This window comes from Myotis yumanensis, unplaced genomic scaffold (genome assembly GCF_028538775.1).
Source record: "Myotis yumanensis isolate MYYU_CA2020_CCGP unplaced genomic scaffold, mMyoYum1.0.hap1 SCAF_18, whole genome shotgun sequence".
In the NCBI taxonomy this organism is placed as follows: domain Eukaryota; kingdom Metazoa; phylum Chordata; class Mammalia; order Chiroptera; family Vespertilionidae; genus Myotis; species Myotis yumanensis.
Genome location: NW_027223769.1, coordinates 12,344,784 through 12,360,343, shown reverse-complemented (window position 1 = coordinate 12,360,343; position 15,560 = coordinate 12,344,784). Strand labels below are relative to the sequence as shown.

Below are 15,560 nucleotides of genomic sequence, written 5' to 3'. Positions count from 1 at the left end.
CTTGCGGCCCAGTATAATCTGGCTGGAGAGTGGGGCCCAGCGGGGACCCAGCAGGAAGGAAAGTGCGTGCGTGCGTGCGTGCGTGTGTGTGTGTGTGTGTGTGTGTGTGTGGTGGTGGTGGTGGTGGTGGTAGGGAGGAGCGGGGAGGCGCGAAGTTGTAGGCAGGCACTCCGCTCCTGGTGAGGGGGAAGCTGAGAACCACCAGGCCCAGCCTTTTAAGCTCAAATGCTTCACTCTCCTCAGCAAAGGCTTATCTACAGGACCGCCTTCCCAGAAGCCCAGACACAGTGGAGAAAAGCCAGGCTGCTGCGCTGTCCTCTCTGTGCTTTCTCGGGATGCGTAGGGTTCGAGCAGCTCTGAGACTCTCTAAAACTGCCCAGGGGGTGGCCGAGAGATTCAGATTTCTGGACACCTCAGGGCCTGCTCCGTGTGCCCCAAGGCTCAGGGAACCAGACATTTTGAAACGTACCATCCCCCGTAGGCAAAGAGGCCGCTGTACAACGCCAACACGATGTTCCCCACGTTCAGTTTGGTGCCTTCAAATGAGAACTTGGGATCCAGATTAGACACATTACCTGGCAAAGGCCAAACAGACAGAAAGGTATGCTGTGTTAGAGAAGGCTGCACAGGGGTCATGCCGCAAGTTCCAGAACGTTCCTGGAGCAAATTGCAGTAACAAACAACAATACTGGGTTGAAAGCTTTCCACTGTTACAAATTAAATGCACCTGCTGAGCCACTGACGCACACATTCCTGACTCGCCCTGGGCCAGGAGCCCCAGCAAGGTGAGCATGATCTTGCCGTGACGTGGAGGAATGTCGTCTTTAAGGGGCCCCTAGTCCACCCGAAAGGGACAGCAGCCCAGGCAGATACAGGGACATGTCAGGAGGGAGGGGCTGACGAGCCCTGGCCACCTCAGAGTGCGGTCCCTGCAGGTCAGGGGGATTTGGGTTTGAGCTTCACTCTAGCCCTCAGTGCCCAGAGAATCAAGAGCTGCTGAACCCAAACCAGGCTTCTCGTGTGTGCGATGGGACTCTTGAATGCCACCTCCTCACGGTGTTGTCAGCACAAAAAGACCCGAAAACGATTTAAACCCTGGAACATGGCAGGGACTGAGCTGAACAAGAGGCCAGGGTGGACCCTCCCTGCCTCTTCCAGCTACCGGGGGCTCCAGGCATCCTTGGCTTGTGGCTACGTCACCAGTCTCTGCCTTTTTCCTCGCACGGCCTTCTCCTTGTGCATCCTCTTCCATCTCCTATAAGGATACTCGTTGGATTTAGAGCCCGCCCTAATCTAGGATGGTCTCATCTTAACCTTTACTTTGATTACATTTGAGTATTTTCCAAATAAAGGCACATTCGTAGGTTCCAGTGGACATGTGTTTTGGGGGTCACCATTCAGCCCAGTACAGTAGGCACTGTGAAATGTGGGTGCCTCAGAAAGGTCCCTAGGAAAGGCTACTAGGAAAGTTTCTGGCCCTTTCTGAGTCTCAGTTATATCATCTGTGAAATGGTCCAGGAACACTTAGGCCTGGAAAGACTCTGTGAGGAGGGGCCAGCCCATCAGCCGGTGCAGACAGACACATGCCAGGGGTCAGGTGGCTGGCTCTCCACTCTCCACTGATGAAGGTCACCTGGCCCATGGGTTTTTAGTGCCCGACTCCCCTGGCTCTGGGAGTGGGTGCGGCACAGGCATGCACCTCCCAGGAGGGCTTCAGACAACAGCAAAGGCGCCAATGGGATCGAAGGCACCAGCTTGCCTCCTGCCCACTGATGCTGAGGGAGCAAGTTGAACTCTTGGTTGGGTGCAGATGTTAGCTTGGGAACTGTTTCTGATCCAGTCCCGTGGCTTTACCTGTGAGGGTTTGTGTGTCTGTGTCCCCATCCTGCTGAGCACTCGCTGCCCAGGTCCCACTGGGCCAAGGCCCCAGGGGTGCTACGTGACTCAATGTCACCACTGCCCAGTGGTCAGCAGGTTCCTGGTGGGGCAAAGGGGTGAAGGGAGCTCATGGGGGCCCAAGGGAGCTCATGGGGGCCCATGAAACAGGACAGGGTGACAGCATGTGAGGTTTGCAAAGGGACCTGTGAAAGGGAGGTTTCGTAACACCTGTCATTTAGCTAATTGAAGCCTGCACTTCAAAGCTGCACTGATTTCCTGTGGAAAACACTGCGGGGGGGGGGGGGGGGGGGGGCGGTTATCTAAGGGTCCATCTTATCCTGGACACTGAATTCTGTCCCGGAGCTTATCTGTCCCAGCCCTGCAGGTATGCTCAGGACTTGAATCTCCTACTGATGTGGGGGATGGGCCTGGGATCCACAAGCTCCCCTCACCCTGCCCACAAGGCCATGGTCTTGTGACCAGAACAGGCTCCAGGGTAGTTGGCACTTCATCCCTTGAACTGCCTGCACATGATCTGTCTTGGAGGCCTGGTCCCAGGACTGTTTGGTCACAGGGTGGTCAGCAGGCCTGGCCCCAGGAAGGCCTGGTCCCGGGGTGGTCAGAGGCCTGGCCCAGCACTGCCTGGCCCCAGGTGATCAGCAGAGCAGGTGTGTGGTGCAGTGCTTGGACCCAGCTCAGGACAGGGCACCCTTCAAGAGCACCTCAGGAGAGCTCCCCTGTGCTCCCTCCGGTGCTCTCTCTGGAATGTGCGTTCCTTTGCGCCTGCAGAGTCCTGCCTATCCCAGGGCCTTGCCCACATACTTCTGTGGGGAGGGAGGATGAGCATTTGTCCTGTAGTCAGGGAAACTGGGGGTCAGGCCTCCTGCCCAGGGGTGGGGGAACCTGCTGGCATGCAGTTGGTCTGGGATCATGAGGACAGTCCCTGTGAATGCCCAGCCAGCTGACGGGCCTCACCTTCCCATGATGCTACAGGTGCCCCTAGAGTCTGAAGGAGCTGCCCAGGGTTGCTCCTATTGGCTTAGATCTCCAATAGTTTACATATCCCACCCCCAATTCCCCAACAGGTTGCTGCTGTGTCAGACTCTTATAACTACTTCTGCACCACTAAAGGTCTTTCATGATAAAGGTTCCTTACAAGTATGCAAGCTTGCCTTGAGTTTAAAATTTTCTCAGTTACCTGCCTCATTTTCCTATTAGGATATACTTTTATACCTCCTGTTTATTATTCAGATTAGATATTTCTTTTCCCATATTCTGGGATACAGATTTTGGTGCAATTGTGAAAGGTGGCTCCCACCTCAAAGACGATCCTGAATGCGTGTGCTGGAGACACTGCGGCACCGGCATGGCTGCCACACTTGCTAAGGATAAAATTCAAGGCTTGAAATACAGCCTGGGGCTTTCAGGCATGGACTGAATGTTTTCAGCCCCGAGGCCTGGGTGGCTTCAATGTTTTCATCAAGGGATTATCAGCTCAGTTCTGACAGGTAAAGGCGGACATCTCCCTGAGCCAGTCATGCTGGGGACTAGACTTCCTGCTGTGCGATGGTATTTCCCAGGACTTACAGCTCGATTTTGCAGCCTCTGAAACCCCAGGTAAATAAATACTACTACTAGCTGCTCTGACCAATGCAGATGGAAGCAGCTCACGGGGCTGGACCTGGGGCCTCAGCCAGGCCTCTCCCAACCAGCCCATGATGCTTTCATTCCTAGGACAGGTGTGGCTGGGGTAACCTGCCGGGACCTCCCTCAGTTGTCCACGGCCTCACTCCCAAAGCCCTTGGAGGAAAGCACACGTCCAGCACCTCCAGTCCCTACAACGTAAGCTTGGACAGCAGACCTCCCACTTCTCTCCTGGCATGGGGTGGGGTGGGTGGGGGGAGAACTGGCAAAGCTCAGTCAAGGATCAGCTAGTTGGGACCCCAATCAACCTGCTACAAGTTCCCGAGCTGCCCTCTGCCCTGTCACCTCACTGTTTCCCCCTCGCACGGGCACAGTGTACCGCACTGAGGACCAGGGACGGAGGGAATGATCCGAGAGTGAGCTGCTGCCCCGAGGCAGAGCTCCGGGTTTGCTCAGCCTGTCTCTGCTGGATCTGGCCCAAACCAGAGACCCACAGCTCTACCAGGCACCTGACCAATTGTTGGCTGAGCATGCTGCCCCTCTCACTGGGCGCCACAGAGAGGGCGCCAGGTCTGCTGGCTCCACTGGGCACCGGGCCTGGCCCCCACGGGGCTGGCACAGCCAGGAGCTCAGGGATGATGGCTCAGGAGTAGTGGCTCTGCCTGCTCTCGCCTTCGGGCCTGAGGACTGCCTGCCTGTTTCCAGGGGAGCAAGAAGCAAGTGAGGCAGTCAAACCTCCATTTAATGATGTGCATTAGCAGCTGCTCCATGTCCAGTGGCCCCCACAGGAGAGACCAGAGATGGCACCTTCTCAGGGGGAGGGCAGACTCCGGACTCTCGACAGCGGTTTTCAACTGCCCACCCACCCCAGCAACCAGGGCACATGCCGTGACGTGTGGAGACATTAGATGATGTCATGCTGAGACCCCACTCTAGATGATGCTGGGCAGATGCCTGGCCCATGTGCCACCACTCCCCAAGCCAGAGCAGATCCACTAACTGTTCCCAGTCCTCTTTCTCACGGACCCCAAACTGGGGTGCAATCTTTGTTTCAACACAGAGCTCCAGGCACAGGCAGACACAGATGAATGACTCACAGTCCCCCCACTTGAGTTCTACCCTCACGGCCCCCCTCCTGCCGTTGACTGGGAAGGCAGGACAGGAGCAGTTCAGGACCTCCCACAGGGACCAGAGGCATAGGGGTATGGGAACCCCAGGACCCCACAGTATGATGCTGATGGCTCCTGTCACACTACAGAGTGCCCTGTGCCACCACTTCTTTTCTGGGGGCTCTTCTGCAACCTCAAAGCCGCCTCTAACTTGCATTCCCCACCCTGGAGGCCCTTGCACCTCAGTCTGCCTTCCTCATCCTACAATGCAGCCATTAACAGCATCTCCCAGGAGGGCCACCAGGAATGAGAAAACTAACAGCCAGATTGGCAAGTTGCAATGTCACAGACTGTGCTGGGAACCAGAGTAATAGGGGTGGGAGCTTTCAAAAGGCCCTGGGGAACTGATTTTAGAGAAAACCAGCCTAAATTACTGTCACGCAGACATGGGAACCACCATTGACCCAGGAATGGGGAGGAAATCTCCCACGCTCAGAGAAGCTTCCTCAATAGAAGAAGCCTGGGAGGGCACCCATCGTCATGTGCATGTAGGGACAGGACCAGGATCCGTCCTTCCTCCACTACCCAGTTCCTGAAGCAGAGGACAAACAGCTGCCTACAGTCCCTGCATCCCTGAGGCCTCCCCTCGCCTCTGTGCACTGGGGAAGGCCTGGTCAAATGATCAGCAGGGCTCTGCCTGGGCCCCAGGCCTGAGAAACCCACACACGGCTGCTCACATCTCCGATCTGGGGAGGCATGTCCAGAGCCTCAGGGCCGACCAGGTCGGCCCCCACCCAGTGCTTCCCCTCCTGTGACAGCCTGAGGAGGGTGAGGGCTCAGCCAGCCAATGGGCACCCCTCCCAGGACCGGACTCAGGACCCCGACTATGAAGAAGTCATTCCTTTAACTGGGGGAGCACTCACCACTGGAACCTTTGGCCTTTGGTCCCACTTTTACCCTCTGGGGCCCCATGTGATGCGCATTTACATCATGGAGTGTGCTGAGCAGAATTCATGGCCCCTAGAACCCCAGAATGTTACTGATCGGGAAAAGGCTCTTTGCAAATGTAACTAAGGTTAAGAATTTCAAGATGAGATCATGGATCAGGGTGGGCCCGAGATCCCATGAAAGTGTCATTAAAAGACACGAAAAAGGAGACACAGGAAGAGGCCACGTGAGGATGAAGGCAGAGGTGAGCGATGATGCCACAAGCCAAGGAACCACTAGAAGCTGGAAGAGACCAAGAAGGACCCTCCTCTACAGGTTTCAGAGGGAGCACGGCCCTCGCTGTAGACGTCTGGCCTCCAGAATGTGGGAGGGAAATGTGTGTCTGGGCCCCCTGGTTTGTCATTTGCTACAGCAACGCCAAGCTCTCTGCAGAGACCAACCAGGCCTTGCTCCATTCAGGTCAGACCTCCTGGTTTCTACGCTGTGCTCACAGTCACCGTCGGGATGTGGTGGGACAGCCATGGCCTTGGATTCTGCTTCACAATCACAGGCCAAGCGAGCAGGTGCTTGGCCTCAGGATCACGCTCTGTAAAGTGGGCTGACCACACCAGGGGCTGTGGTGCCCGAGTCCCATCTGGTTAGACAGCTCTGTGTGTGCCCTTAGAAGGCTCGGAGAAAGCACAGACACCCGCACCCTCGGGGGGCCACACCCCCTGGCCGGCTCACTGGGGCTCCCGTTTTCCCATCCGTCTCCCCACCCTGGGCGGAGGGACTGGGTCCAGTGCCTGCTCTACTTTGGCTCTGCCTGACGTCTGGGAGCAGTGAATCCGGGTTTGGGGCGGCCGAGGGGAGGACAGCTCATTCACCATGGCCACCGCCCATCCGTGGTGTAGTCTTTTAAACGCTTGGTGGAGCCAGCCGCTTGGCCTCAGGATCATCTTCAAGCCTCAAATCCCAATTGGAAAGAACCCTCTTCTGAGGATCCTGGAGACCCCTGACAACCGTGCTAGCAAAAGGTTTTGTGGCTGCACCCCCATTCTTGCCTCAGCTCTGGCCCTAACTGCTCTGTCCATGCAGCTGACCGCCGAGGGCGCAGTGAGCTGAGGGCGGCAGTGGGAAAGAGCCCAACTTCCAGGCCTTTGATTTCATCCCAGAGGGCAGCACACAAACCATGTGACTGCAAATCTGTTATGATTCGGGATGCCAAATTAGCATGGGCTGTGCAGGCCCCATGGAAGGAGTCAATTAAAAATTATCGAAGAAAACCCACAGGAAAAGCAACCAACCCTCCCTCTATCGTGGCTTCACAGCCACAAGTGCTCTCACAGCAGCAGGAGGTGGTGGTGGGGCTCCCATATCTACCATCTGACCTCCACTGTGGGCACTTCAGAGGGGCAGACTGGCCCATGGTGGGGAGGGGCCTTGAGGCCCCATCCCTGTCTCCTGGGGCATAGGGCCTGGTGCAGAGAACAGAACCCTAGCCCTTCGCCCCACTGCTGTTACAGTGTCCACGGTCTCAGAGTCACCTTGATCCCCGATGGATTCTGTCACTGGTGGGACCCGGGAGCACTTGCTATGCTGATCTCCTCCCTGCAAGGGAGGACAGCCCTTCACTGGCCACTCAGGTGCCTCGAAACATTTCATAACAGCAAGAGATGGCCCCAGGTGTGCTGGGGGCTGCTGTTGCTAGTGTTGCCATTTCAGATTAGGAAACTGAGGCTCCAATAAATAAAGGGACCTGCCCAAGGGGGGCTGTCCCCAGACCCTCCCAGCCTGGCCTCTTTGTGTGGGCCTTTCCCACCACCTCCCCTGTGAAAGCTCACATCCCTGCACACGGTTCCCACCAATACGGGCCATGTGGGTCGCTGACACTGCTCTGTGGGACTGGACAGGCCACGGCTTCTCTGAGCCCTGACCCAATAACCTAAGATCCAAATGCAAACTGTAAAATGACTCAAAGACCAGTCTCTAGCCCTGGGAGCATGCTGTCATTCACAGGCCTGCCTGGGCCTTCCCTACTGCAAGGCTGCTCCCAGCCAGCAGCAGCTCCTGTGCTTTCACCCCCCCCCCCGCAGCTTTAGGGCAGTACTGGACACAGGAGACAATCAACTCAGGATCTAAAGTGCCTCCGTTCCTGGTGCTAACCACACCAGGTCTCCCGGCACTTGGGGACAATGTCCTAGTGGCTGGGCGAGCTCGTGTGAGCTGCCAGGGAAGCTGGAGGGCCAGGCCCTGGTGAAGGGGACAGGTCTCCTCCCGTCACTTCCTACCGGAGGGCATCCTGCTCAGACACAACGTGGGAGGGCAAGGCAGCGTTTTTGTGGAACCTTTTATCTGCACAATTATGCAATCTGTTGTGTAACTGCTCAAGGAGACACGAGTTGTTCTCCCACCGGATGCCACAGCCCGAGCAAACCCACAAGGGCCCCATTGTGTGTCCTCCAGAAGGGACCTGGGCATGAGGGATGAGCCTTCCGCACTCCACTCTCACCCTCCAGCCTTGGAAAACTGCTCCGCTTTGGGAATGGCCTGATCTCGGGGCTGGACCTTGGAGGGTGTCATAGGTAAGAGGCTGACAGACAAAAGAAAAAGGGCAAAAGCAGGTGGAGGCGGCTGGCAAGTATGTCCTGAGCTGAAAAGTGCCCGCTGCCTACCCTGTCCACCTGCTTCTCTCCATGGCTTCCCCATTCCAAGGCCCTCCCACCCACACTTCCTGCTCCAGCTACGTGGATCTGAAATGCCCACCTGAGCTGTTTCCCCTTCTGAAAAGGCTGGGAGTGAATCCAGACACCTTAGATGGCGCACGCAGGCCCAGGCCTGCTTACCCAGGCCGCTTACCCGCTTACCCAGCACTGTGGGGCCCCAACTCTAGCCACAGAGGTAGTCTGAGCTCCTCCCACATCCAAGATCTCAGCCCCGGGACCGAAGAGCTGTCTCTTTGTTACACTCTGTGCCTTCATCCACCACACTCTCCGGAGAGCCTCCTCTCCATCCCCATCAGCCCGTCTGCCGCTTTCCTGTTCTTGTGTGTCTGAAGTGCCTAAACAGAGTGAGCTTTGAATGGTAGGGCCGTGTCCTCATTGGGTCTCTGCACAGAGCCACACTCAGAACCTCAGAAGGTTCTGGTGAAGAAGGAGGGCAGGACGGCTCACGGGTCTATGGCAATGAGGACACAAGGCCAACAGAGGCCTGAGACTACCAAACAGTCAGCTGGACTTGAACCTGGGTGGGCTGGGCCCCATGCATGAGCCCCTTCTGCAGCTCCGGGCCCACCTGGGGGCCAGGCAGGCCAAGGAGGAAGACTGCTTTATTGCTGAGGGGAGTGAAGGAGAGAGTGCCTAGGCCGGTTGGCCAGACGACAGGTTGCACTCTTCAGGTGCAGGATGGCCAGCAGCCAATCTGAGCCCAGGGAGCTGAGCCCCTCCCTGCCAGAATGATTCAGCCCTCCTCCCATCAGCGCAGGGATCCACGGGATCGGGTCACTGCCCGAGGGGGAAACAGAGTCAGACAAATGTTGTGGGAGAAAGGGGTCAACAGTTTCAACAATGTGTCCTCTGGAAAGGAAGGCATTCCTCTGGGAACACAGTAAATCTCTTCAAGGAAAACAGGACACAGGAATTTTGCAGACCTTGCACTGTATCCCGAGTTCAGAAAGGAACTGCTTCGGGCGTGTGGTGGCGGGGTGGCTGCTTGCAACAGCAACAGAATTATAAACACATTATGTATTCAGGCTGAACAAAAGCTCTTTGCTCTCTCTACTGAAATTTGTTTTTACAAAAGTCAGGTTCCCCCTACATTCCTCATCTGTCTGTATTTAACCACACCAGCCAAGTAAATGCCTTCACAAGCAAGGCTTCTATCAAATGACCCATCTCCTAGCTGGACAAAGTGGTGGGTGCAGGATGGATTTTTCTTCCACCCATCAGTCCTAACCACTCTCCGGGACACTGGGGAGTTACTCAGCCCTGGCCAGGGTCCTTGAGACCCCAAAAATTAGAGGGTAAGAAATGTCTTTAGGAAGATGCCGGAACCTGAAGCCCCAGGAGGGCTCTCACAGTGGGAGCGCCCAGAGCAGCAGCAGCAGATTCTGTCTCATCCCAGCACTGTCTGGTGGGCTCACCCACAGGTCATGCTAAGGACTTCCTGGGAGGCTGGACATCACTGGTCAGACACATGCTCCCTAGAGGTCCAGCTTCTGAAGCAGTGATCTGCAAACCATAGAGTGACTGCAAACCAGGTGGAATTTTCCCTTCAAGGATGATAACGATTGTAGCTATGGGAGCTGGTTCTTTTTTTTTTTTTTTTTAATGTATTTTATTGATTTTTTTACAGAGAGGAAGGGAGAGGGATAGAGAGTTAGAAACATCGATGAGAGAGAAACATCGACCAGCTGCCTACTACACACCTCCTAGTGGGGATGTGCCCGCAACCAAAGTACATGCCCTTGACCGGAACTGAACCTGGGACCTTTCAGTCCACTGAGCCAAACCGGTTTGGCGGGAGCTGGTTCTTACTAGGTACCAGGTGCCATGCTAAAGACTTCGCATATATTAATGTATTTACTAAAGATGGTCTACCTGAGTGATCTGGATTCTTGCTTCGACTTTACTAGGTCAGCATATACTAGAACTGTGAGCTTCTCTCTACCCCAAGAGAGGACCAGTGAGAGCAGGCAATGTGGCAGCCACTGCAGCTCCACATGCACCCAATTCTCCTGAATCATGAGCATGCAACTTGCACATGGTCTCTGGACCCCGGATTCCTGTGCAGTGCCCCATGTGGCCAGTAGGGGGGAGGAAAGTCCAGAACTACAAGGATGGGTTTCTTGGTGTCACAGGCAGAAGCCCTGAGAACACAGATAATGGGGCCTTTAAGGGTTTTCCAGTCACACAATTCACAGCTAGCCAGCTCCAAAGTGTGAGAGAGGATGGGCTATGACAAGACGACAGCCACCGCCCACCCCAGAGGAACCGGTAAGTAATTCTGTTCACCAAGACACCTATAGGAATGCTCCTGACAGTACTTCCCATAGTCCTGAGCTGAAACATCCTTGCCCATAGAGTGATAAGCAAGTCATAGCATGTTTTTGAGGAATGAGGCCCAATAGTGAGAGATGCACTGCCACCAAACACCACGGCATGGGCGACCCACACGTGATGGAACAAAGTGCTGATCACAGGGGAGAGGTCAGCATGGTGGATGCTGGTGGGTGGGGGCATCCATGGGCACGAGGGCCCTACTGGGAACTGGGCAGTTCTGCATCCTCCCCTGGGGGGGCAGCTACAGCTTACCTGTAGGGCACCGGCAGTCTGTGTAGCTTCCTGTGTGCAAGATCTACCTCAAGAGACAAAACTAGCAATAGCTCCTCTCTGCCACACTCACAATGTGCTAGGCACCCATGACACTATCCTACCCATCCCCGCCCCCGACTGTGGATAGGAGAGTGGGGTTCAGAGGACAGGGTGAATCGGTTTCTCCCTGCCACTCTGGGGCAGATTTAACTTGTTGGGTTATGTTCAGTCTCTCTAACTCAATGTCAGTGGCCCTCCTGGGATGGTGTGACCCAGCTCACAGTGCCCAATTCAAATGATACCCTTCATGCCACGTGCCAGACCTGAGGGTTGGGGGCATTCAGAGCAGTGAACCCTCCCCCTCCACCGCCGCCATTAAGGCTGAGGATGCAGAGCAGGGGATGTGTCAGAGAACCTGGTGGGTCTGGTGGCACTCAGAGCAGGGGACCCCTCCACCCTGGCACAGCAGAGCCTCACAGGACCGCTGTGAGGCCCAGAGGCCACACTCACCCTTTCCGATCTGGATGAAGCCCAGCAGGATGATCAAGGCCAGTGCCAGGAGTTTGGCGGCAGCGAAGGCGTCCTGGACCCGGGTGGCAGCCTTCACGCTGTAACAGTTCACGGCCGTGAGCAGCACTGTGGAGACAGGGCAGAGTGAGTCCCACTGGACAGACGGTTGGCACTCGAGACGAGCAGGCCGAGCAGGAACCCAGACCCTTTGGTGGGGTCTCACCCTCTGGGACTTGTTTGGATGGACAGCTCTCCAGGCCCAAGGTCAAAGGTTGAGAACCACAGGCTCTTGAGATGTGGTCCCAGGTGCGCCTGGGCTATCACAAAGGATTTTTAAAAATGAATGAATTTCAATGTCCTAAGGAGCTGACCATCAAAGCAACTACCTTTCCTCCTTTCCCCCACCCTCCACACACCTGAGTCAAGCCTTGAGTTGGGCACATCTTGAATGCAGGTAAATAGCAAACCTGCCATTTGGAGGGGGACTGCATTCACTTTTCTCACCCACTCAACATTTAGCATAATTCATCAGGTTCACTCACAGTCTACTAAGCTTCTTGAAGGTGGGAAACCCTTTTTTTCAGAGAAAATCTTCTAGAACTCCACAGAGTTAACAGGTGAGGTATCCTATTACACAAATCCCATGTGACACGCCAAATGGTGGACCATGAGGGCAATTCTGACACCTGAAATGGGGGTGTTACAGCCCTGGGGTCAAGCAAGCAGCCTAGCCGGTACAGGAAACAACACAGGAGCTTCAGCTCTACTGTGGTTTTAACAGCGTACCTTGAAACTGAAAATCGGGGAAGCCACCAGTCACAGGTGGCTTCCCCCGACCTCGATGGGGACAGAGACAGAGACAGGGCAGCAGCTAAGCCAGGCTCAAGAAATGCGCCCGAAGCAGCCGCTGCCTGGGCGCCTGTAAGACCCCAGCCCTGCGCCGAGGGAGAGGTGGAGGCTGAGATGATACACAAGCTCAGGAGCCGAACTAAGTGTTTAGGGATCTTGAGAGCTGGCTGTTAGCACAGCCACTCCGTAAACTTACAATGAATCAAAATTATTAAATTTAAAACAAAGGAAACAAACACTCAAGACTGATCCCTTCCCATTTCTAAGTCATCTGCGCTCTTCGGTCTCTATGCTGCTGAGGTGCCACACTCTCAGGTGAGCGTGTCACGCTCGCAACCCAGCTCCCCACACACAAATGCTAGAAACCAGCCACCTGGGGAGCACCTACACTAGGCATTGGCAGGGGCACAGACGGGGGCCTTTTCTCCTTGGAGGGCTGGTCATTAAACATTAACCAGCGTGGCCAGGGCCTATGGGAAGAGCCTCTCTCCCCCGTCCCCCGCATACCTGTCACCTCCGCAGAAGGCTTCGGTAAGGTAAGAAAGGCTGAAAGGCCTTTTGCTTATCCTGCCTTTTCCAGACAGAACTAACCCGGGGCGGGGGACCCCAGGTGGCATCTTTCCCCAGCCAGAGTAATTACAGGTCGCTTTACTGTTTGAGGATTAGGCCCCAAAGAGATAAATCCACGCTAATTAACTGGATGAGACCCACCAGTTCAGGTAGAAGGAAAACAGGCAATCTTCCCAGTGTGCTCTGGATAGGATTAAGGCCTCACTGCTCTGCCTGCCTTTTCTCTTGGAAATTAACTGAGCTTAATAGCAACCCCTCCCCCTCGTTTTTCCTTCCCTGCTCTAAGCCCTGGCTGATGCAATGGCTGACAGAGACTGTATGTTATGTTTAGGCTAAAAATGTTTTGAAAGTATTTGCTTTAGGCTGCTATTCCTAATCTAAAGTACTCAGAAGTCCCCCTGTTCCGGGTATGACAGCCGAGAGTTGTGACACCTGGACCCGGTGTGGCGTTACTGGTGGGGATCCTGGTGGAGCCCCTTGGCTCCTGGGTTGTGGTTCCCCACCTGTCAGTCTTATAGTACGATGAGCTGCCTTGGGGTGGTGGGAGTTTCAATATGGCCATGACAATGTGGGGCTCCTAACAAGTGTCTATGACACAGTGCCGAAGCCACCTCTTGCAGCAGGAACTGAAAGGCTCAGAGGAGAGGGCCGATGGGTACGTGAGGCAAACAGCACTCGTGGCCTTTACTGTGTGGCTCTGGGATGGACACATGCTCAGTCCTAGCCATCAGGACTAATGGGGAGAGAGCTGTCCTGTATTAAGCATGCATGTCAGCACTGCCATTCCAAGCACAGAAGAGGAAACAGAGGCCCTGTCCAAGGTGTATGGGGAGACCCAGGACTGAGACCCAGGTCTCTGGGGCCCACAGGACTGGCAGTGTGGGTGGGGAGAGGGTAATTCCCTTTTTCTGGGCTTCCAGTCTAGTGCTCTCTGGTCCAACCTGCCCAGCGGCTGGGATCCAGGATGGAGAGGCCTTGGAGGGCAAGCCCAGGTTCTAATCTGTTCCTTCTTGCCCCCGGGGACCCAAGGCTTCCCTGAGACAGCCTGCCATTTCCTTATGTGAGAGACAATCCTGAACTAAGTGCCTCAGGCTCCTCCTCCAGCCTTCCGGCTGCAGCAAGAGGCTGGCAGATTGCATCACTCCTCCACTCACACTGCGGGAAGCGGGGCTGACAGGGAAGGTGTGGCCAAGCCCTCTGCATCCTGCGGTGGCTCTTCCGCTGCCGCCAGCCCTCAGACAAGCTGGTCCTCTCTTCCTATCTTCCCAGTGGGCACTTGGACCTGGCTCCAGACACCAGAGCAGCACTGCCACACCAAGTGCAGCCAGCTGGGCTGTCACCTCTGCTCGACTCACCCCAGTTGGGGTCTCTCCACTCGGTGGTGAGCAGGGGCAGCTCTGCATTTTACAGATGAGGACTCTGAAGCTACCCCTGAGCCCCCAGCCCCTGGGCTGTTCTACTGTGGTGGTCACTGATACTGAGGGGGCCTTAGTTGTCACTAGGGTGGGACAGAGGTCCCTCCTCTGACACCCCAAAGCCCCTCCATTGGTACCAAAGGGCACACACCAGTCCATTCCAAGATCCAACCCAGCTGTTCCCGGCCAAAATGTGCTGAGCCCTGCCCAGCAGGTGTCAGAGCCCCTCTGCACTGAGGCTCTCCCCTCAAATGCAGTACCAGCTCAGGACATTAAAAATGTCCAGATTGTGAGCAGGCGACCACTGTCTGGGAGGAGAAGGGACCGGATCACGGAATAAAGGGAACTTTATAATATTTGTTTCTTTGTAAAAAGAACCAAAACACATGATGAAATTTTACTTTTCATTGACTTTGGCTGATGAGAAAACAAGTACTTTATTGTTCTCATAGTGTTCCTTTGTAAAATTTCCTAAATGAAATATAATCTTAGGTAAATAGGCGAATCTACCAGGACTCAGTGTCTTTAACAGAAGTAGCCCCGGGAGGAGCTGATGGCTGGATTGCAGCCCAGCTTCCCTGCTTTAAACTCCACCACCTGGACAAGATGCCTGACTCTCTGAGCCTTAGTTTCCACACCTGCAGGATGGGGGCTCATGGGCACACTGGAAGGTTCCGGGTGTGCAGAGCGGCAAGAAGGGTTTGCTGCTGTTGTCACCATGAATACTAACTCGCAGCCCCTCCAGGAAGGGGATGAGGACAAAGTACTTGCGCTGCAGTGAGGCAGAGAATGGGATACACCAGGGCACAGGCCACCAACCCCTGATTCTAGTAAAGGTGGGTGGCTATCAGGAGGGCACTCTGGCTAGAAGCCAGCCCTCTTCAGGGCTCTCTGAACCAGCACTCCCAGATAAGCATGGCTGGCTGGTGACAGCTGGGGCAAAGGAGATAAAGCCCAAGGCCCCTTGGTGAGAAGACAGCTCTGGGCTGTATGCGCTGGCTCATTCCAATCCTCCTCCGGTTTGTCCCTTCCTGTCCTGCTGGAACATAACCCACCTAGCGGGCCACAGGGGACCCAGCTCCAGCTCAGCAAAGGGCCGGAATCCTAGGGCTGTGCTATAGTCACCATCCCTCTGCTGAGGGGCTCCTGCCCTCCTCCTCCTGTGGTGGCTCTGCTTTCCCCCCCATCCTCATGTCGGGGATGCCTCAAAGGTTGGAAGTGCTGCCCAGTGAAGAAAGACCCCTCGGCTGGGCCTCCTGCTCTCACCCCCTGGCCTCAGCGGTGAGGTCCAACTCCAGTGCTGGCCTATTTGGGTGGCTCGGTTCTGATCAGTCATCTGCAGACCG

General features: G+C 55.4%; 1 protein-coding gene across 1 annotated transcript in view; it reads right to left on the bottom strand.

Moving 5' to 3' along the window:
- The window catches only part of SLC7A5 (solute carrier family 7 member 5), a 37,069-nt gene that overhangs the window by 9,802 nt on the left and 11,707 nt on the right, over positions 1 to 15,560 (bottom strand). Inside the window, exons 2-3 of the mRNA XM_070397766.1 lie at positions 11,381 to 11,506; positions 470 to 575 (exon numbers count right to left, since the gene is read on the bottom strand). Coding sequence (XP_070253867.1) covers positions 470 to 575; positions 11,381 to 11,506 — 232 coding nt within the window. The remainder of the gene's footprint in view (positions 1 to 469; positions 576 to 11,380; positions 11,507 to 15,560) is intronic.